The sequence below is a fragment of the Sapajus apella genome, unplaced genomic scaffold, assembly GCF_009761245.1.
Source record: "Sapajus apella isolate SASKATOON/1434 unplaced genomic scaffold, GSC_monkey_1.0 scaffold27, whole genome shotgun sequence".
Classification (NCBI taxonomy): domain Eukaryota; kingdom Metazoa; phylum Chordata; class Mammalia; order Primates; family Cebidae; genus Sapajus; species Sapajus apella.
Window position 1 is genome coordinate 1,099,935 of NW_022436967.1, and position 22,433 is coordinate 1,122,367.

General features: G+C 38.4%; 1 protein-coding gene across 1 annotated transcript in view; it reads left to right on the forward strand.

The window, feature by feature from the left end:
• The window catches only part of SLC7A11 (solute carrier family 7 member 11), a 72,023-nt gene extending 51,733 nt beyond the window's left edge, over nt 1–20,290 (forward strand). Inside the window, exons 7-12 of the mRNA XM_032292274.1 lie at nt 6,335–6,458; nt 8,265–8,368; nt 9,171–9,267; nt 10,801–10,950; nt 12,196–12,373; nt 19,485–20,290. Of these exons, the coding sequence (XP_032148165.1) occupies nt 6,335–6,458; nt 8,265–8,368; nt 9,171–9,267; nt 10,801–10,950; nt 12,196–12,373; nt 19,485–19,546 (715 nt within the window). The 3' untranslated portion in view covers nt 19,547–20,290. The remainder of the gene's footprint in view (nt 1–6,334; nt 6,459–8,264; nt 8,369–9,170; nt 9,268–10,800; nt 10,951–12,195; nt 12,374–19,484) is intronic.
• Nucleotides 20,291–22,433: the final 2,143 nt, after the last annotated feature.

A 22,433-nucleotide genomic window follows, 5' to 3' on the forward strand; every position in this document is an offset into this window, starting at 1 on the left:
GAAAACTAAAGTTACAGCCAGAACACAAAATGTCAATGAGGCAAAATCACTGCAAACCCACAAAGAAATGTACATTCTTCTGACTAGTCCAATTTTTTTCATGCCTGGAAAACTATTTGTTTTCTTGAACACTTACTTGTAATTCAATCCCTGCTAGAAATGTCAGAAATCAGAGAGGCAGATAGGACAGTTCCATGTCTGGGGGTCTCTGGAGAGTTTAGTGTGAGCAAGATTCAGGGAAAGTATGTCAAAATGTATGGAAAAAAACTCATGTGAATGAAAAATACAGATAGCTTTTCTTTGAAACGTACTCATTTACTTTTTTTTTTTTTGGTCTGCAACATATGACTGAAGTTCGAAGGATAGAATAAAATTAACAGCTGCGGTAATAAGACAAATAGAGTACTTCTGCAAAAAAGTAAATTGGTGGGTCAAAAAGAGAGAAGTGAGAGATGTTTGAGTCATTTCTAGATGAGTCCTACAGAATAGCTTTCAAGGTCTTTGCAGAGTCACTGTAAAGAAAATGTGAAACAAGTATGATTCGAAAATAAATACTTTGAATGAAATGGTACTTAATATAATTATAAATATGTTGAGATAAATTACAGTTCCATTTCAATTCCATATAAAGAAATAGTTCCCATTTTCCCTTTATATTTTGCACCTTACATGTTATTTGCCATTTTTTATTCTTTTTCATTTTTTTTTCTGAATGCCAAGTGTGTTTGTTAAAATATTAAGAATTTTTAAATAGAAATGTGAGGCATCAAGCATTTCTCTCCGGAACACACAAGAGTAGGTTTTAACAGAACTGACTATCATCATGTCCAGCCTACAGCAGAAAGACAAGGTCAGGTGCCCCAGGATCCATGAGTTCTGTGGCCTCCATTGTATGTATCCAACACGGGATTGTATATGATCTATTTGGACTTGCACAAATCTCAGAAGATTATGTTCATGTTGTAAAATAATCTTGAAATATCCTAAATTCAGGTGATTAGAGAATTATTCATGTAATGTAGATAACTCATGTGGTCTGAATGTCAGAAATCCTTCTAGCCTTCAGGTTTCCTTGACTTCTCTGGAGAATCAAGCTAGGTTTACTCATTTTCGTTTTTACTTTTAGCCAAAATGATGCCCTGGAAATGGTAGTCATTTTTGATGTTCCGTGATAGAGTTACAAAGCACACTTTTAAAAATGCACCTTATTCTGCATTATTTACAAGTTTATTTTTGGCGTGAATGTTTTTTCTGCTATTTCTACTATTAGGCGTGTAGAAAAATATACTTGGCTTAAAATATGTCACACCTTGACAATTGGTCTTCTAATATTTGCCTCATTTATATAAAATATAGTACATGTTTGTCAGCATGCAAAGTTCCTGGGGACCTTGTCCCTAGAGTTAAAGCATGCACAAAGCAGCCATGACATTATGACAAGATACACCATGTGTGTGGAACTTAGAGCCGGAAGACATGGGTTCAGGTTCCAGCCCTCCTGCTTGCTGCTGTTGTGACCTTGGTTATGTCACTTAACCTCTCTGAGTTTTGGTTTTCTTGTTTAAAATTGTGGCTATTACTTCCTATTTCCATGGGTTGTTGTAAAGTTTGTTTGCTCATGCTGTTTCTCATTCCACAAATGATTTAAAATGACATGCATATATTTAAAAATAAAATAAGATGTATTTGCCCGTTCAGTGCTTTGTAGATTATACAAACATAAGTATAGGGCCATTTTCATTTCTGGGGAGGCCTATCATTCAAAACAAAAGTGCTTTCAAGTACGTGTTTTGGAGACTTCCATTTAGTAGTTTCAAATAAAGCAAATATGTGACATAGACTGGTTAATAAGTGCCAATTTAAAATAAGCCTATAAGAAAGAAGACTATCCAAGACCTTTTTGACTGAAGACCATTTGCAACTAATAAAAACATTAGACTCTCACATACTTAAATGCCTGTTAATTGAAAAGAGCATATATGACAAAAAGCTCTTAGGATTAAGTAACTCTAATAAATGGTTTTTGTTAGTCATAACAAACATGTGCTAACATTTGAGAAAGAATAGAACTTAATTTTATTAAGAGTAGGCCCTTTTTACTCAGCTCAAAAACAATGCTTTTGTTGCCTTTAAGATTGGTAGATACCTCAAAAGAACACAGAAGCTTTGAAATATCCATGGCCTACTTGTCCCTTTTTCTAATTCCTTTCATTATCAAGTGCCATTTGCCTTAATCTTGGGTTACTAGCAATGCTATCTGCTCTCTGCATCTAAAGCCTCTGGAAAGATTGCTCTGGCATGGCCTAATAGCTTTTATCAGCTCACCCAGTGGCTCTTACACTTTGATATTTGAAACCCAGAGTTAACTGTCTGGGGGCCAAGCCCTTCTGAAGGAGTAAACTGCTCTTCTCTATCAATAAAGGCAGTTTATGCCAAGATAGCCAAGAGAGCCTCCTCACCCCCTTCCCTCTGTCAAAGTGAAATGGAACCTAAGAATGGAAGCTAGTGGCTATTTTTTTTCCATACCCCATCCAACTTGCCATTGCTTAATTCCATCTAATTATCAGCTGGGCATGGTGGCTCACTCCTGTAATCCCAGCACTTTGGGAGGCTGAGGTGGGAGGATAACTTGAGGTCAGGAGTTCAAGACCAGCCTGGCCAACATGGTAAAACCCTGTCCCTACTAAAAATAAAAAAAATTATTAGCTGAATGTGGTGATGGGTGCCTGTCATTCCAGCTACTAGGAGGCTGAGGCAGGAGAGTTGCTTGAACCTGGGAGGAGATGGTAGCAATGAGCCGAGATTGTGTCACTGTACCCGGGAGGAGGTGGTAGCAGTGAGCCGAGATTGTGTCACTGTACCCGGGAGGAGGTGGTAGCAGTGAGCCGAGATTGTGTCACTGTACCTGGGAGGAGGTGGTAGCAATGAGCCGAGATTGTGTCACTGTACCCGGGAGGAGGTGGTAGCAGTGAGCCGAGATTGTGTCACTGTACCTGGGAGGAGGTGGTAGCAGTGAGCCGAGATTGTGTCACTGTACCTGGGAGGAGGTGGTAGCAGTGAGCCGAGATTGTGTCACTGTACCCGGGAGGAGGTGGTAGCAATGAGCCGAGATTGTGTCACTGTACCCGGGAGGAGGTGGTAGCAGTGAGCCGAGATTGTGTCACTGTACTAGAGCCTGGGTGACGGAGTGAGACTCCGTCTCAAACAAACAAAAAAAAAAACAAACAAAAAAACCCGATTTCTTTAAAGAAGAGTAATTATAGAGAAATTACTGGATATGCTGTGCATTGCCGCAAGATTAGACGCTTTCCCTTTTGTTTATATTTTGGGCTGTTATTTTTCCCACTAATATCTGTATAGTATATTTGGCTGATTGTAAAATTGTTAGTCTGTTTCTGCTTATGTGACACATGCTCACCTTCCCTCCTTTTGTATAAAAAATAATTTTTAGGGAAATTTATTGTGAGCTTCTGTTTTATTTCAAATAATATGTAACTCTAAAATTCTGTTTTCTAAACAGTGAAACTATTTGAAAACATTCACTTAACATTACAGTTCATGTTACACAGAAAAGTGATAAAAATCATGAAATAAGTCTGTCCCCTTCTTTATAATAGACGAAACTGTAGTGTCAAGAAATACATGAGAAATACTAGCTTGATAAGAGCTCTAATAAACTTTTTTTTTTTTTGAGATGGAGTTTCATTCTTGTTACCCAGGCTGGAGTGCAATGGCACCATCTCAGCTCACCGCAACCTCCGCCTCCTGGGTTCAGGCAATTCTCCTGCCTCAGCCTCCCGAGTAGCTGGGATTACAGGCACGTGCCACCATGCCCAGCTAATGTTTTATATTTTTAGTAGAGACGGGGTTTCACCATGTTGACCAGGATGGTCTCAATCTCTTGACCTCATGATCCACCCGCCTCGGCCTCCCAAAGTGCTGGGATTACAGGCTTGAGCCACTGCGCCCGGCTAATAAACTTTTTATTAAACAACTACGATTGTCCTTAAAAGTGCTGGAGTTGAGGGACCCACATGCTTGAAAGTGAATACACTTTGGTGGTCAAAATGCCCAAATTTCAATGTAGGGTGTATATGTACCTGAATTCTGGGGCTTCCACTTACCAGTTGTGTATCTTTAAATAGTTATTTTAGCTCTTTTGAAGACTTTATTTTCTCATACAGAAATGGTTCCTAACTCACAGGATTTTCTAAGGACAAAATGAGACACATCTGTAAAGTGCCTAATAAAATGTCAGGCACACTGCAGCCCAATGGCAGCAGCTGCTCCTGTTGTTTTTGTTATTAACAAACAGAATGAAGGGAAACCAACCTAGAAGGTTAGATTTTCCAGGATCCCTTCTGCTGAGATCAATTTAGGAAACAGCCCTCAGAGAGACTGTAGTATCTACGCAGGGAACAGGCTGAGGCTGACTTGGAGGAGCTGGACTGGGAAGATAAATTCTGTGCTAGGAGAGCCGCAGTCCCAAATTTCAGACTTCTTTCTTTCTGCTGTTTTGCAGCGTCATGTGATGTGACAGTACTATCACTGCAATTAATCATGTCACTTCATTATTTAGTAATGGCGCTTTTATATACCTTAATCACATGCTTGCAAAAAACAGAGAGTCTTTTTCTCTTCTTCTTTTCTTCTCTTCCCCTCCCTCCACAGAAAATATTTACTCCCCATGTGAGGATGTTATAAGAGCTGAAAGGATTCAAGGTCAAAATAATACAGTGAGTGGTTGAAAAGCTGTGTATATGTCTTCATGTTCTCCTTCTTACCCTTTTGCATTTACAATAGCCCTTCTTACAAAGAAACAGAATTCATCTTTAATTTGCTTTCTGCCATTCATCCTTTTATATTTGATTGGCTCAGTGATTTCCTTTACTTAAATTTAGCATTTATCAATCACAACTAGCAATGCCTGTTACAGTGTTAACGGAAAATTCCACAGGACCCTCTTCACGCTGGGGAAGGGGACCATCTGCTACTTTCATATTAGGATGTCAGGATTTAGAGGTCAATGTGTTTCCCCATCAAGGCTGAAGGCTTTGGGAATCCGGGGAAGTGTCAGGCTCCAAGCAGTATAATGAATGACAGTTGCTGACTGGCGAGGTTCGCATGTTTTCAACAGGGGATATCGCTGTTCCGAATAATGTGCTGGGACTTAGTGTGCTAACACACCCAGCTTGGGTGGTGAGGCAGCCTGTGCCTCCCCGACCTCCCTGGCCCCTGATTCTGAGCTGCATTTTCATCTTGGAAGATATTCTACTGAGGTCTTCATTAGTGGCACCCAGCAGGGCGAAGACTCCATGAGGGCTGATAAGCACTATGGCTGAAAAATGATCAGCCTTTGTGCAGGCAGTTGAAGGTTTAAGTTGCCTGAACTGGAAAGAGTCTGAAGAGGCGATTATGTTAAGCAAGTAATGTGTGTTGGTAACATGGAATCAAATTATTAGGGTCAGTAACTTCCCGGCTTTCCCAGTGCATTAAATGAAGACCATAATATTGCGTTTGTGTCGGGTACTTCTTGATGCCACATTGTGTCAGCACTGTCCGGTCGTCTGTACTTCACAGCACGTCACCTCTAATTTCATGGGATTATCAGCGCTGTTGCATTATTAGATACTCACAATCTTGAGCTTCCTTTGAACTCACAGCAGGGCAGTGCAAAGTCATCATTATGAACACTTCTATGCTTTCTTTTGTTATATACAACAGTATTGCCACATTCAGAAAGGTAGATGTATCCCACTATCATGCTTCCGAAAGCGTGCATTTATTTGGTGGGAAGGGAAGCTACTGATGGGAAAAACATTGAATGTGAAAAGTGTTTTTAAGGACTAGTAGAAAGGTGTCAAGGCAGTGAATTAGTATTAGAAATGTTTATAGGACAGTGGTTCTTAAAGTGTGGTCTGATCAGCAGCCTCAGAATCACTTAGGAACGTATGAGGAATGCAAATCCTACTGAATTAGAAACTGTGGGGTGGAGCTCAGCAGTCTGTGTTTTAACAAGCCCTGAAGGTGATTCTGATGCATCTCAAGTTTGAGAAACACTGCTGCAGCATTTATGGAGTACTTGAATGAGATAAATCCATATGTTCTGGGGTATAGCAATAGACAGACGAAGTATCTGCCCCCGTGGACCTTATTAAGTTGCAAAGGAATATGTGGTTCTTTGCCCTGATGAAATGTGTATACATACCCAACAGAGCCTGTTATTATTGGAGATACTATTACATTCTTCATTTGAATTAGGCTGTTATTTTCTTTGGTATCAGAGAATGACTAACATAAGATAACGAATAAGTGATTCCTTTGTGCATTTCAGAACCATTCCCCTTGCAATATGTGTATCCATGGTCATTGTCACCATTGGCTATGTGCTGACAAATGTGGCCTACTTTACAACCATTAATGCTGAGGAGCTGTTGCTTTCAAATGCAGTGGCAGTGGTAAGTCCAAATTGGGAAAATGCCAAGTGGAATTTAGGTTAATGAGTTGATGCAATTTTATAGTAGTTCCCTCTAGCAGAAAGTGTTTTGAAATTCAGTAATCTTTTCTTGACCTGAATAATAATGAATATTAAAAAAATTTACAGCATACCTTAGCATATTCTATTTAACTGATACATCTAAATTCCTATATGATTTCCCATTATTTCTAATTTCTCATTAAACACTTTTACACGTACATGCTTGAAAATCCGCCGAGGCTTGTTGAATAGAAGGCATTATTCTCCCGGTGGACAGTAATTAAATCTAAATAAATGCATTTTTGTATGCAAATTATAATTTATTCTGTACACTTTCCTGTTTGTGAACTTTTCAAATGCAAACTCAAAATCCTTGCCCCAAGTGTCACTTAAGAATTTTGATGTGGACCATATAAATGTGGTTTTCTTAGTATATCCTTTTGAATACTAGTTCTGGGACATTAATAAATTTAGGAAATACTGGGTCATTCAAAGTTAAACAGATGTTGTTGTTATAATACTTCTCAGACTATTAAAGATACCAACATGCATTCTAACTCCCTAAGACATGGAGTATTTTATACTTTTATAGTATTTTCCAAAATGTATTTGACACCGGAACCATCTTTGTCCCCAAAGATCATAAGACTGTTACTCTGTGACACATACTTTTATTTTGCATAAAGCTTAGCTAGTAAGAGACCATTCACTCTTGACCTCATGACAATGAAGGGTGAAAAATTAAGGACCCATTACTTGACACCAGTTCCTTTTAAAATAGTTAGTATTACCTCATATCAGCAGCATCTACAGAGAATAAATTATCTCATTTCATTTGAACCTGTGTATGAGTTCACGGTATTGAAAAAGACTTTGACTACTGCTCTAAGTCCTACCAGACATCAAATATACAAAGCTTATTGAAATCGGGTCAGTCATCTCATCTTTCAAGACAAAGGGCAGCACTTATTCTTTGGGCATAATGTAGCCCACTAATTACATAGCGCCAGCTGCTTCAAGGACAACTAATGAATCCAACACATTTTTTTTTTGAAAATACGTCGTTCATGGAAATTTGCAATATTGCTCATATCATGGCATAAAATAACATTTTAGAAGTTGTGTTTATCTTTTAAGTTTCTGTGGCTTATTGGACTTTTTTTCTAGCTTTTTTATAGGAAACCACAAAAGAAATTGACAGATACATACGGGGGAGGGAGTGACTTTATAAACAGAGGTTTACCTAGTGTGATTTTCTGGGAAAAATATTTTCAGAGCTAATCATGTATATGATATAAATTATTGTCATTAATTATCGTATTTACCTCCTAATCATGGGATTGGCACATGAAACATGTATCTGTAATACTTCTCCATGTACTTCACTAGAAAATATGGTTTTCCAGCCTAAAGAGAAGTTATTATACAGAAAGATTTCTATCTCCAGAAGTCGAATTTCTGATTTGAGCTTTTATCACTTGCCAGAGTCAGAGACAATACACATCATAGTTGATAACGATTCAATAAATGGATCATTGCTTTCTGAAAGTAGAGAGAAGGTGCTTGTTTAGACCTTTGCCTATGGTTTTGCAACAAGCAATGCCATGGTCCTTGCTTTTGATTATTGTCTATGGAGTTAGTCTGTCCCTAACCAAAGAGAAAAATCATAAAACATCCAGGTATCACCAGGCTAATAGAAAGTCATAGAGCAAGTTTGGCCTAAATTGTTTCATTTTATTCCACTTTCTGGTAAAGCATTAATTTGCTTCATCCTTTCTTTCACTAGACCTTTTCTGAGCGGCTACTGGGAAATTTCTCATTAGCAGTTCCGATCTTTGTTGCCCTCTCCTGCTTTGGCTCCATGAATGGTGGTGTGTTTGCTGTCTCCAGGTGAGTGAGTTCATGTATTTCCAGAAACACATTTCTGTTTTTGAGATTGGATGTGATAAGGGTAACTTTAAAAAGAAAAGGAATAGTGCCTCCAAACCTGTTGTTTTTAAAGGGACACGCAAGATTGAAATGTTGGTGTTAAGTATCAACAGCACGTTTTATTCTGTCCACCAGAGGGCACTGCTTGCCTATTAATAGCTTATTTGGAAGATGGACATGTGGCTTTTTTAAAAATAGTGTTTCCACAGAGTCTAACAACGACATATTATTTCTGGTGATATAATTTTCTGTTTCTCTGAAGATGCCAGGAAAAAAGTAAAGTAAGAGACATCAGAAATCACCACCCCACCATCTGTATTTCCTTTGTTTAGTTTGATGCAAAATTCTTTTTGTTTTAATGTAAGATTAAAACCCAATCAGATAAACGTGAATGCTGCCTGTGCATGTGGATGTGCGTATGCGTGTGTCTGTTGAATTGGATTCAGGACACACATATAACACTATGACTCTAGAACTAAATTCCCCATCAGCTGTTTATATGTAGGGAGAGCTATGCTCAGTCAGATATTGCTATTTTTTCTCTTCAAAGAATAATATAATGTTGGCAGATTTTGTAAAATTCAGATTTAGATTTCCTATGATGTTTCTCCACCTTATTTGAAAAGTGAAACTTAGGCAATCACCTGAGAAATGCCGAACCACTTGGTATGAAAAAGATGCAAGTTTTCTCCGGGATTTCCGGATTTTCCCTTTGAAATGATCAATCATGCAGTAAACTCCACCCACATTTCTCTCCCATCAGGTTATTCTATGTTGCATCTCGAGAGGGTCACCTTCCAGAAATCCTCTCCATGATTCATGTCCGCAAGCACACTCCTCTGCCAGCTGTTATTGTTTTGGTAATGCATATTAACAAGTATATATAGATATAACCTTGAATAATAGGTTAGCAAAAAGGAATTCCAACCAGACATTAGATAGTACTTCACTTTCTCATTCATTGCTAATGTGTGTCACAGTGGAGTTTGGGAGGCAGGGTATCTTCCATCACTTCCTTTTACTCCATGTTTCTGATGACTGTTTGATGCTTTGGGACAAAAATCACATCACCCCTCTTTCACCTTTGCAGAAATGTGTAAGGTCTAAGGAAAACGACTAGCTTGGCTCCTCTCATAGACGTAGCACCTCACAGAAAATGATGTAGAGTATTAAGTCCCAATGGCTTAAGGAAAGTAGAACAAAAAGCTACAGTCTAAAAAGTACCCAGTGGTATGATCTAGGCCCCTTATAATGAAATGCACACAAAATTACTGAAAGAATGGATAAAATCCTAGACAGTGCCATGATGCTGTGATTTAAAGTGACACATTTGAGAGCAAATGTCTTTTATCATTTGCTCTCAAATGTCTCACTCTTTATCACAGCATCATGATAAAATAAAAGCACCACAATGTAAATTTGAGTTGTAAAATTCTTTATGCAGAGAAAAGTGTTTGTGAAATGCGAGCTACAAAAGACTGTATGAGGTGTAAAAGTCCTCAAATACCCATTGGCAATGTTATATTCATTTTTACTGACGATTTTGTAACGTTTCTCTCAGCTGGAATCTGTTGTCAGGAGCACCATAGAATGCACTGAACATTTTTTTTATGCATTTAATTTGTTTCAGAGTGTTTCCTTGAAATTTCCTTTTAAAGTATGTGTACTCCTTGTGCAGAATCTGGACGTTAACGTCACTTGTGGGAACAGAATGTATTATTCCGTGAAGAGGGCTTTCATTTTAAGCCTGCGCTATCAGTCATGCTGTCCTTGGCATGTGCAGCTGCAGAGACTTGCTAAGCTGATCTCTGCGCTTCATTCTTCTCCGTGGTCTTGAGGGTCACACACGGCAAGCACATGGGGAGAGTATATGTGGAGGAAAAAAGGCCAAGTTTTGCAATCAAGAGCCAGCAGAATCACCTATGAGTGTCTGTGCTTCCTGTGTGTGGAGAGCCAAGAGCACATCAGAGGGCATTTACAGAGCTTTCCGCAAATCTTCCAGTTGGGTCTCTTTAACTGTTTATTATTGATTATTTACTAATCATCCCAATCTTTGAGTCTTTCAATTTTGAGTCATCAAATACCCTTTCTTTTACTCTTTGAAAACATATTATCTTCTCTCAAATGCAGAAGGAACCAACATTCATGTAGAATTCCACTTGAATAAAGTGTAATGGCGATGTCACTCTCATAATGTTACTAGTGTGTAAATGGATTATGACAGCAGAATATAGAAAATAGATGAGTCAAATCCAGGTTTTAACCATAATGATAGTTTATCGGTATACATTATCATTTAGAAAGATCATAATGCATAGTGAGGTTATCGTTGTCTATCATCTGTGTTTTCATTGAATTCACCAAGCTTGGCTTTTCTCCCTTTCCCTCTTCAGCACCCTTTGACAATGATAATGCTCTTCTCTGGAGACCTCGACAGTCTTTTGAATTTCCTCAGTTTTGTCAGGTGGCTTTTTATTGGGCTGGCAGTTGCTGGGCTGATTTATCTTCGATACAAATGCCCAGATATGCATCGTCCTTTCAAGGTAACCTCAGCAATCTTGATGGGTTTACATAAATCTTTCACCTAGTACCTAGTCCTCCCGTTGCCATAGCTTGACGATGGGGAGATGGGGAGGTTGGGCTGGGGGCAGCAGCCTGCGGAATCAAACTGTTTAACTCTTTCAGGCAGTGCTTTCCTTTGGGATTTATTTTAAGTTGGAAAAAATATAGTTCATCAAAATTTTTATGTGATGTGCTGAACTTGGTCTGTCACATTTTTGAAAAATGATGGTATGAATGAATGTTTGGCATGTTGATTTTCCATGAATGTGTTCAATGACCTGATCGAGTCAGCGTATGGGCTACTTCTGTCTGTCTTTATGCTGGGGTTGTAGACAGCCATGCTGAGAACGAGTGAGAGCGACACTTCATTAATGCCAATTCCAAAAAGGTGGCTGCTACAAAACAGGCATTGTAAGTACTTAACGCTGTGACTTGTTACATTGCTTTTTATACTATATCCTCTAAAAGCAGTAGGAATGTGAAATACACAGGAAAAGAGAAGATCTATGAATCTACCACGTAACGCCCATTTACCATGAGTAAGCATTTCCGTTTTGGAGACTGGAGAAGACGCTTGTCATCTCCTTCAGACTTGAACGCTCATGGATTGATTTGACCTCACTACTTATTTGCTTCTAGGAAACAGCGTAGATAATGTTGTCAGTCATGTTGTCAGGGTTTGTTTCTAATAATATTCATTGCCTAACGCTGGCAGCGTCTTTATTAGCGGTTGAATAGGAGTTGGCCCGTTTTATTCCTGTCAGTTCTTATTGTGAAGCTCAACAGAAAATCGATATGCACTGAAAGACTTTCACATGTAACAAGCAGCCAGTCCTCTTGACTCCACACTGAAGTGGGTTCTGATCATAATTATCAATGAGCCAATCTTTTGAGATCAAAATCACAAATCGTCATGGTGTCTAGTAAAATAATTCCAACAGAACATCTCTAATAAAAATATCCTTTCTTGTCCTTAGATTTTGTTCTATCCAAAGATTTAAAAACAATTTAAATTGAGTTACATTTAAAGGAGCATGTTTGATACATTATCTGTGTGCCATGAAAGAGATTTTGCTACTAAGGCAAGGCACGTTGGTGCCTGTCACCTGGTCACATGACTACAGTTTGTCACTAAAGTGTGTCTCACGACCGACACACTCATCTCAGACCCCGCTTCTGTTGTGTGGACATGTTTGAAGTGGCTTTTTTTGTGTTCTGTGTTCCAGATCCCGCTGTTCATCCCAGCTGTGTTTTCCTTCACATGCCTCCTCATGGTTGCCCTTTCCCTCTATTCGGACCCATTAAGTACAGGGATTGGCTTAGCCATCACTCTGACTGGGGTGCCTGCATATTATTTCTTTATTATATGGGACAAGAAACCCAGGTGGTTTAGAATAATGTCAGGTAAGAATTTTCAGTACTTTCAGGACCTTGTGCAAGACCACGTAGAAAACTCACAAAGGTGTACATACATAATGTACTTGATGTTTCAAAATATAAGTGGCACAACTGATGATTTGAGAACACTATTGCATTTTAATTGGAACTACTTTTTGGCAGGAAGGACGTTTAAGGTATCGCCATTGAATCTTTTAAGGATGTTGGTTTGGGCTGCTGTAATCACTTCTTAGGAGAAATAGCTTTGTTTTAGATGAAATTTTATCAGTAGATCTCTAAATGACTTAATCTGTCTTTGAATCCCTTACTAATGCAATTATTTTTCTTCTGGGTTGAATGCAGTTTAGTGATTCTATATCATAACATGTGACCTGATGAGTGATGTGAGATTTATTGGGGAGTTAGGCAGCGGGCTGCAAATGTCTTAAACTTTATTACTGTACACTACCTGGAAAGGAAGGGTGACTCATGAAGGATCATAACAACAGGAACAATGAAGAGAACAATAGCAGCTTCCACATTGTGTGCACATGTATTTATTTACTTCTTTTTAAAAAATTTTTACTTCAAGTTCTGGAATACATGTGCAGAACAGGCAGGTTTGTTATATAGGTATACATGTGCTATGGTGGGAGTGTAAATTAGTTCAACCATTGTGGAAAACAGTGTGGCGATTCCTCAAGGATCTGGAACCAGAAATACCATTTGACCCAGCAATCCCATTACTGGGTATACACCCAAAGGATTATAAAACATTCTACTGTAAAGACACATGCACATCTATGTTTATTGCAGCACTATTTACAATAGAAAAAACTTGGAACCAACCTAAATATCTATTGATGATAGACTGGATAAAGAAAATGTGGCACATATACACCATGGAATACTATGCAGCCATAAAAAAGAATGAAAAAGAATTAGTTCCCCTTTGCAGGGACATGATGATGATGCTAGAAGCCATCATTCTCAGCAAACTAACACAGGAACAGAAAACCTAACACCGCATATTCTCACTCATAAGTGAGAATTGAACAGTGAGAACAGATGGACACAGGGAGGGGACAAGGCTTTATTTAATTCTTACAATATCCCACTGAGGCAGGAAAAATTATTACCCCCATTTAATAGGCTTTGAATTATAGCAGGAGAGAATGCATGTTACTTGTTCCAAGTCATACAGATATAAAGTAGAATAGTTGAAATTCAAATGCAGGCTGCTTTATAGTTTAGAAGAATCACCCTGGGGGTTGTGAGGGTGGATTAAAATAGGTTGGGGCTGAAGACAGAATATGGAGTTTGCAGCAATCCTGATGAGAATTGAGGGGAGTTCTGAACACAGGCAGTATCATCAGGGTCTGAGAGAAAGTGAAATACACTAAAAGGAAAAACCAACAGGACTTGGTGACCAGCTAAATTGGGGGAGGAGAAACACATAGATCACTAGGTAGGAAGCGTTCTTATGAATAACCCGTGTTGAAAGCATATCTCTCTGTCAGAGGCTTTCCTGGGTCACTTCCCCTACATGATCCACATGACCATCTCAACCAATGCTCAACAAGGTTGATGTGTGAGATGCTGTTATTCTCAAGTACAGATGAGAAAACCAGGGCTCAGGAAAATGGAGAATTTACTTTTGAGTGTACTATTTTAAACCATAGAACTAGGATTTGAACCCATATCTGCTTGACTTCTAAGTTCATGCTCTTTCTAGACTGGATCTCCTGTAGAAGGGAGAGAGAGAGAAGTAGGTAGGTAACAAGTACAGCCAGAGGGGCAGATCTATTCTTGCTGGTGAATTTGGGGAGTTAGAACATCGCTTTCATAATTCTTCTTTGTTTTAATTTACTTACTTTACCATAATTAATTTTTTAAATTCCAGTTAAAGGTTTAGGGGGATTTCTGGTTAAATTATTAATAAATAATGCCACTGTTACTAAAAAACAAACAAAAAACTTGATATGCATATCGAATCTCTAGTGTGCTGTGCAGACTCATTTAGAAGCCAGTCCTTTAAAGCAGAGTTTTGTTAATACCTTTTATTAGCCTTCAATTGGAATTTTGCATCTTTAGATCTTATACTACTATTTATATCTGGCTCTTGTTTCCCCAAAGAAATGTTACTATACAAATGAGGTGCTTTATGGCTGACACAGGCACACCGATTGCCTTAACTGAGTATTTAATCTCCATTTCTTCTCAGATCACACTAGTTTTCTGTGGAATTTTTTTAAGTTTTCTGTGTTCTAGACACTAAATATAGAGCCTATTCTGAGGGAAAAGGGAGCCTAATAAATAACATTTAGCATTAGGGTTGCTTTATTCATTGCTAGCATTTAGGACAGATTAGCACTCATCGCTGTGGGCTCTATGTCCGTCTCCCCTACTAACTGAGACAGTTAAAACCCCTGAGCAGCACAGAAAATTAAGAGCCTTGAGGAAGAAAGAGCAGGTGGTCCTAGAGTTCGACTGGAATGAGAAGGAGCATGATGAAAGTGCGAAGCCATTGTTCTGTCCCACTTCAGCAGGCCTTTTGTTCCTTCTGTTTGGGGTCAGCCAACTCTAGTTCTTTCCTCTTGCTAACAAACATGTGTGTGCTTTGTATTATTTCTCTGTCTGTTCATCTTAACAAGCAGACTTCATGCGTGATCCTTCATTGATGTCTTTTGGTGCTCATGTAATTTTGAAGGTTTTTGTTTTTTTTAATTTTTTTGCTATTTTTCTATCTCTAATGATGTTTTGAACATTTCCAAGGCCTCCAAGTTTAGTGTTAGCCATTTGTGAAACTAGCAGCAATGGAGTAGTCCCATAATGGTTATTTGGTTCTCAAAAATGCCATTAAGTCTTACCAGGGAGCATGGCAATTCTGCTTTTAAACTGCGAGCGTTGTAACTCTTTATCTTTATAGCTGCCTTGAAAGTGAGTAGCAAAAACCAACAATCCTCCGTAATTTTGTTTGATTTTTCTCTGAGGCAGCATTCTTGTAGTAAAATAAAGAAAATTCATAATATTTATTGCTGCAATAGGAAGTATTTTCTTAGCCTTTGGCCAAAACAAAACACACACAGACACCAAACAACAGAATCCTGAAGCAGCGCCCTGACCCTTCTCCCAGCTACTCTATGATCTTTTTGTTAGAGATAAACCCACTGTGGACTTAGAGACCAACAGCCTTCACTTGGAGCAGTTTGTTCAATGATTTAATATCATGTCCTTTCATTTGGTAAAATTCCATCACCTTTATATTATCATTTATTTTTACCCTGATATGCACGAGTAGATTAGCCCTGTGAAAATGATAGTCTATCAAAATATGTCTTACACAGGTTGTTTCCATGAAAAATGAGAGGTAACCAAATAGCACTTGGAAAATGGTGAAAGGCTGCTGAGTACTGACAGCCAGGGAGTGTTCAGAATCTGAGGAGCTGAGATTTTCAGAGATTTGATAAATCTCTCCAGCCACAGGATGCCAGTATGGAGCCACTTTTGTTTGATAGCATTTCTAGGGAGAAAAGAAAACGTGCTCTTAAGGGAATAGTGAGATTCACAGAAAGCTTTTTTCTGCCATCTATGACAGAATGGTTAATTCTTCTGGTGGGTTAGTTATATTATTTATTTACTTATAGAAACACAAGCTTCTCACGGGAGGAAAAAGGGGCAGATACTCCAATGACATATGTAAATACATGAAGGTGGCAAGCCCTGGCAGACCCGAGCCAGGACTCACAGCAGCCGTTGCTCTTGGCTGTCTCTATTTATCAGCCAAACCCTGTCACAGGGTTGAGTGTGGTGACTGGAAGTGGGTCCCTCTTGCTCAGGGAGAGAGATGGAGGACAGCCTTATTTAAACAAAATCGTTGATTATAAAAAATCAGACTGGGAAACAGCAGAATGACTGTAATGCATCTTTGTGGGCAGCAAGTTTGCAGCTCCAGAGCCCTAAAAGCATATGCTGCATACAGTGGGTCAAGATAACTTCATTTATGATAAGTGACTGAAAGCTGAATAATGCATTTAACAGACTTTTCATGAAGACTGTGGTGCAAAATGTAAATTAGTTAAACTTGCCCACATTTCTTAGGGGCCCAAACTATCTTCACTGTAAAGATAAAATGAGATCACGCTGGTGAAAATATTTTGTAGCCTTAAATAAATACTGTTATGCTTGTGGTGACGTCCAGAAAAAAATGGCCTCGTGCTACATCACAAACATAGGCAATTTTTGCTGTAGTTCCCATATTGGGCTAGGTATGGTTGAGTAGATGAAATTTTGCAGGGTCAGTTGTTGTTTCAAATTATTTCAAGAATAACTAGGGAACATGAAAGGTAAAGCTAAAAATACTACAACCGTTACTTGGTCCTGTACCTTACGGTTACTGAAAACACCAAATGCAGACTCATTAACACACCTTTATGTAAAGAAATAGTACCATGGATGATTACCCTTAAAGCGGAAAGACTGTTTTTGAACATGGATATAGACATGGCAGCTGAATGCCACATGCTCTGCAGCTTTCCCAGGCAAGCTGGAAGCTTCTTTAAAGACAAACTTGCCTCTCTTGAGCTCCCCTGTCTGGTCCACTGCTGTCAGATAATCTAGAAGGAAAAGTTGGTGTGACTCCAACATGCACTCATGGTCAAAATCAATTACTCTGTAGAAGCCTTCATTACCATGACAATCATTCAAATCATGAAATTCCAAGAGGGCTCTCATAAGAAAGACACATTGGATATCGTCAACAGCGCTGATTGAACACAAAGGAAGATGAAAGATAGCAGAAAGTGGGCAAAGCCAGAACAGCGATTCTTTGGCTGTGTGCTCCTGAATCAGGGATCCAAACCAAGCTTTTAAGAAGGAGATAGGACACAGTAGGAAAGCAGCAGGATCTAAGTTGCTTCTCATTTGTCTGAATGGAGGCAATGTGATGACATGGGGAAACAAGAAGTCTAAGACAGCAGACAACTGGGGTCCCTGAATATTGAGAGACATTTTTGAAAAAGGCTTTCATGTTGAGTGAGGAGGGCAGTCATTATGGAGATTAGTTCAGGAGGCTAGGAGCAGGATCTCTCTAGGGAGGCAGGGCTGGAGATGATGTCTCTTGAATACCCCTACTTTTCATTTGGCTGTTGCAGATGCCTGAGATCTCTTGGTTTTTTATTTGTTTGTTTGTTTTAACGTACTGTCACATATCCCTCGCCCCTTCTCTGCCTAAGCTACATTTCTTTAACTATTGATGAATATTTCCTTTTCCCACAAATCCACAAATGCCTTTTTGTTTTTTTTTTTTTTGGAGATGGAGTCTCACTCTGTCACTCAGGCTGGAGTCCAGTGGCACAATCTAGGCTCACTGCAACCTCCTCCTCCTGGGTTCAAGTGATTCTCCTGCCTCAGCCTCCTGAGTGGCTGGGACTACAGGTGTGCACCATTTTTGCATTTTTTAGGAGAAACGGGGTTTCACCATGTTGGACAGGCTGGTCTTCAAACTCCTGATTTCGTGATCCACCTGCCTCGACCTCCCAAAGTGCTGGGATTACAAGCGTGAGCCACTGCGCTAGGCCACAAATGCCTATTTTTATAGGATAATTTTTTCATTTCCCTTTTCTGAAAATATGGGCTTTAATTGCTCTTGAGTGTGCTCCCTTCTGCTGTACTTACATCTCAATGTAAAGAGTGGGCTGTGTAAAACACAGTTTATTTAGGAAACATTCGCATAGTATATATAATTTGCCACGACTGTGCTGGGCCCTTTACAATTGATGTAGACTGTAAAATTAATGTGCTGAGAACAACATCTTTGACAAACACAGAAAGCAAAGGTTGAAAAAAATATCTTTTTAAATGTCATTAAAAATGGCTTGAAAGGAGCTATTATGGATAACAAGCCATGAATGAGGAGAAACATTCTATATGAGAGACTATCTGAGTCTGAAACCATCAAGAGGTTAGGCCCTGACTGCTCCAGGATAGCAGGACGTTGAAAAAACTGTGGAGGAATTAATCACAAAGATAAGAGGCAAACCAGCGGGGACGCAGTAGCTGACACCTGCAATCCAGCACTTTGGGAGGCCGAGACCGGCAAATCACTTGAGGCCAGGAGTTTGAGACCAGCTGGACCAACAAGGTGAAATCCCGTCTCTACTGAAAATACAAAATTAGCCAGGTGTGATGGCACATGCCTGTAATCCCAGCTACTTGGGAGGCTGGGGCAGAAGAATTGCTTGAATCGGGGAGGCAGAGGTTTCAGTGAGCTGAGGTCATGACATTGCACTCTAGCTTGGGCAACAACAGCGAAACTCCATCTCAAAAAAAAAAAAAAGAAGCAAACAAGAACGAATGTCCCCAGGAACCAAGGTATTAGAGTTCTGCTGAGATAAAATGGCCTTAGAAATCATCTAGCACAATGGCTCTCAAAGAAAGAAGACTGATCTTTTTCTGCACACTGGAGCCAGCCTCTCTCAAGATGCCCTAAGTTCCTACATTTTTGTGTCTATCAGAATTACAGGTGGCTAGACCCCATTTTCAGTTTCTAATTTAGTAGGTCTAAGATTGAGCTTGAAAGATACATTTCTAATGTGTTAGATGAAGCTAATTCTGTTGGTCTGGGAACCACACTTTAACTCTCATTGATTTAGACTCTCATTGTACTGACTAGGCAAATTGGGCCCTAGGAGATAAGACAATATTCTCAATAATATGTTACATGTTTGAGAATGAAAATTATATTCTGATTCTCCTCCCAATTCTTCTGAGGAACTGGTTGTAATCTCATAGGTGGAAAAAACAATTTTAAACTGAATATGAAGTGTATTTTGAAACATTATTTATATGTTGGTCCTATTGTCTCAAAATATTTTCAGCCTTCTGCTTCATGAATCAAAGTCCTTATTTTAATGCAAAATATTAATTTATTCTTGCTGAGAAGCCATCATGGGAAGTTATAGAAGTGACAAATTCATTGAGCACGATAGGATTCTAATGAAGTAAATAATTCTTGAAAGTGCTCTATGAAATAGGCGGTTGTATGTTTTTGGTATTCAACCCAAAATAATTCATAGTTTGCTGTTTTTATGCATTTCTGATTTTTATGCGTTTTTAATTTCTCTTTATTTCTTTGTAGAGAGAATAACCAGATCATTGCAAATAATTCTGGAAGTTGTACCAGAAGAAGATAAATTATGAACTGATGAACTTGAGATCTTGGCAATCTGCCCAAGAGAAGACACACAATAGGGATTTTTACTTCGTCTTTTGAAAATCCAGGGAATTCTAACTTTGGTGATAAACTAAAGGAGTCAGTTATTTCTATTCATATATTTCAGCATATTCAAACTAATTTATAAGAAATTTAGTTATAACTCTATGTAGTTACAGAAAACGAACATGCAGTTCTGTGAGTCGCAGAATTCTTGAGTCTCTGATACCTACCTATTGGGGTTAGGAGAAAAGACTAACGGAACAGCCAATTACTATGTGGTCATTCTCTACAATATATCTTAGCATGGCAAAGAAAGTTCTCATTGAAGACTGAGATTTTTTCTGTGTATATGGGCTTTGTAAACATGGTTTTATACACCATAGATGACTATACTGTGAAAAGTGTTTTCAATTCTGAAAAAAAATGGATACATCATGATTATGGCCAAGAGGAAAGAAACAAATTTATTTTACATTGACATTGCATTGCTTCCCTTTAGATACCAATTTAGATAACACTCCTGCTTTAATGGATTATACCCAGAGCATTTTGAACAAAGGTCAGAGGGGATATGCTGAATACATTAAAGAGGAGTTTCTAGGGGCTACTGTTTATGAGACACATCCAGGAATTATGTTTGAGTAAAAATCCTTGAGAATTTATTATGTCAGATTTTTTTTTTTCATTATCAGGAAGTTTTATAGTCATCTGTCTTTTTTTTTTTTTTTTTTTTTTTTTTTTTCCCATCAATTTGATCAGGAAAATATGTAACACTTCTTAGAGGAAGAGTCAGTTTGGTATTAAATCCCCTTAAGAACAACCACCTGTTTCACTAATAATTTACCCCTGATGAATATATCTAAACCCGTGCACTTTTAAACCTTCAAATTACATTGTCAACCTGAGAGAAATCACCGACAAAGAAAATGTCCAAAACAATAATCCCATAGCTATAATCATATCTACATGCAATGTTAGTAATTCTGAACAATTTTTTAAATTTATGACTATTTTTACATAATGATGAGTTTTGACACTTTGTACATTTTCATTATACATTTTATATTCTGTTAAAATATCTCGGGCCTGGCGCGGTGGCTCACGCCTGTAATCCCAGCACTTTGGGAGGCCGAAGCAGGTAGATCACGAGGTCAAGAGATCAAGACCATGCTGGTCAACATGGTGAAACCCCATCTCTACTAAAAATACAAAACATTAGCTGGGCATGGTGGCGCATGCCTGTAATCCCAGCTACTCAGGAGGCTGAGGCAGGAGAATTGCTTGAACCCAGGAGGTGGAGGTTGCAGTGAGCCGAGGTCGCGCCCCTGCACTCAAGCCTGGGTAACAAGAGCGAAACTCCGTCTCAAACAAAAAATATCTATATCTATATCTATATCTATCTATCTATCTCTATCTATCTATCTATCTATCTATATCTATATATCTTCAGATGAAACTGTCCAGATTAATTAGAAAAAGGCATATATTGACATAAAAATTGAGAAGGAAATGTTACTGCTAACTAGGACTTCAACTGATGATTCTAGAAAATTTCCGCCTCTATATTTAGGCTTTGTCAGTAATTTCCACACCTTAATTATTATTTAACTTGCAAAGGGGATAATTGATAAGAAGAAATTTGAAAGAATGAGAAACTGTGGATGAATGTTTATGTTCAGAAGACGTTTTTATGCCAGTATTAGAAAACACTGTGGGCTGGGCACTGTGTATCACACCTGTAATCCCAGTACTTTGGGAGGTTGGGGCGAGCGGATCATGAGGTCGGGAGTTTGAGACCGACCAGTCTGGCCAGGATAGTGAAACCCCGTCTCTACTGAAAATACAAAATTAGCTGGGCATGGTGGCAGGCGTCTGTAATCCCAGCTGCTCAGAAGGCTGAGGCAGGAGAATCGCTTGAACCCAGGAAGGGGAGGTTGTGGTGAGCTGAGATTGCAGCACTGCCCTCCAGCCTCAGCGACAGAGGAGTCTCTGTCTAAAAAAAAAAAAAAAAGAAAGAAAATAAAATATTGTGAAACTTATAAATGAGAGCAATATAATGTTGAAATTTAAACTGTAATTTATAAATATCTAAGATAAAATGGTTAGTCATGGCCAAAGTATATGTCATCCTTTAATTTTTGTCCATTTGAAAATAGAGTTTTGAAAGAATTATACCAATTAAAATTATTTAAGGCAAACATAGAGTTCATAGACAATTGTCCAAAGTAGAAATGATGACTTACAACTTGGAGCATTCCCAATTCAGTAATTTCAATTTTTGCTCTTGAAAATATTTAATATGTATTCAAGACTGACATTTCTTTAGCCAAACCTAATGTTTGGGTCTCTAAGTGAATTTATAACAACTCCTTCCTTTCTTAGCACAGGGTTTTCAAAATTTGATTTATAATTCCTATTTCCAGTAAACATTGTTCATTTGTCTACATCTCTCCCTATCATATGTTGCTTGAGGTAAGAATTTCTTTTTTATTTCTATTTTTTTCCCATAGTCTAGATTCATAGAATTTAAACAAGAAATGTTTCCTGAGCTTTTTCTTGCCAAATGAAAAAAGACTGGTAAAGTCTCATGGAAAGTTTGTGTAGTTCTTCGCTATTCCTGAGGTTAATGTACTTATATTCACAGTGGCAGATTGGTCTCAGCGTTTAATTAATTAATTAATTTTTGATTTGAATTTCTCTTTAAAAGTACCAATTTAAAAGGTAACTAGAATTATTCTTTCTCTTACTTTCAAAAGTGATTTTTGCATTATTAAATTTCTCTGCCTTTATAATGCCATTTTAAGCAGGAAAAAAGTCAATCGGTAATTAAGAAACGAAGTGATGGAGATTAAGTTGTATTTTGGCTTATTT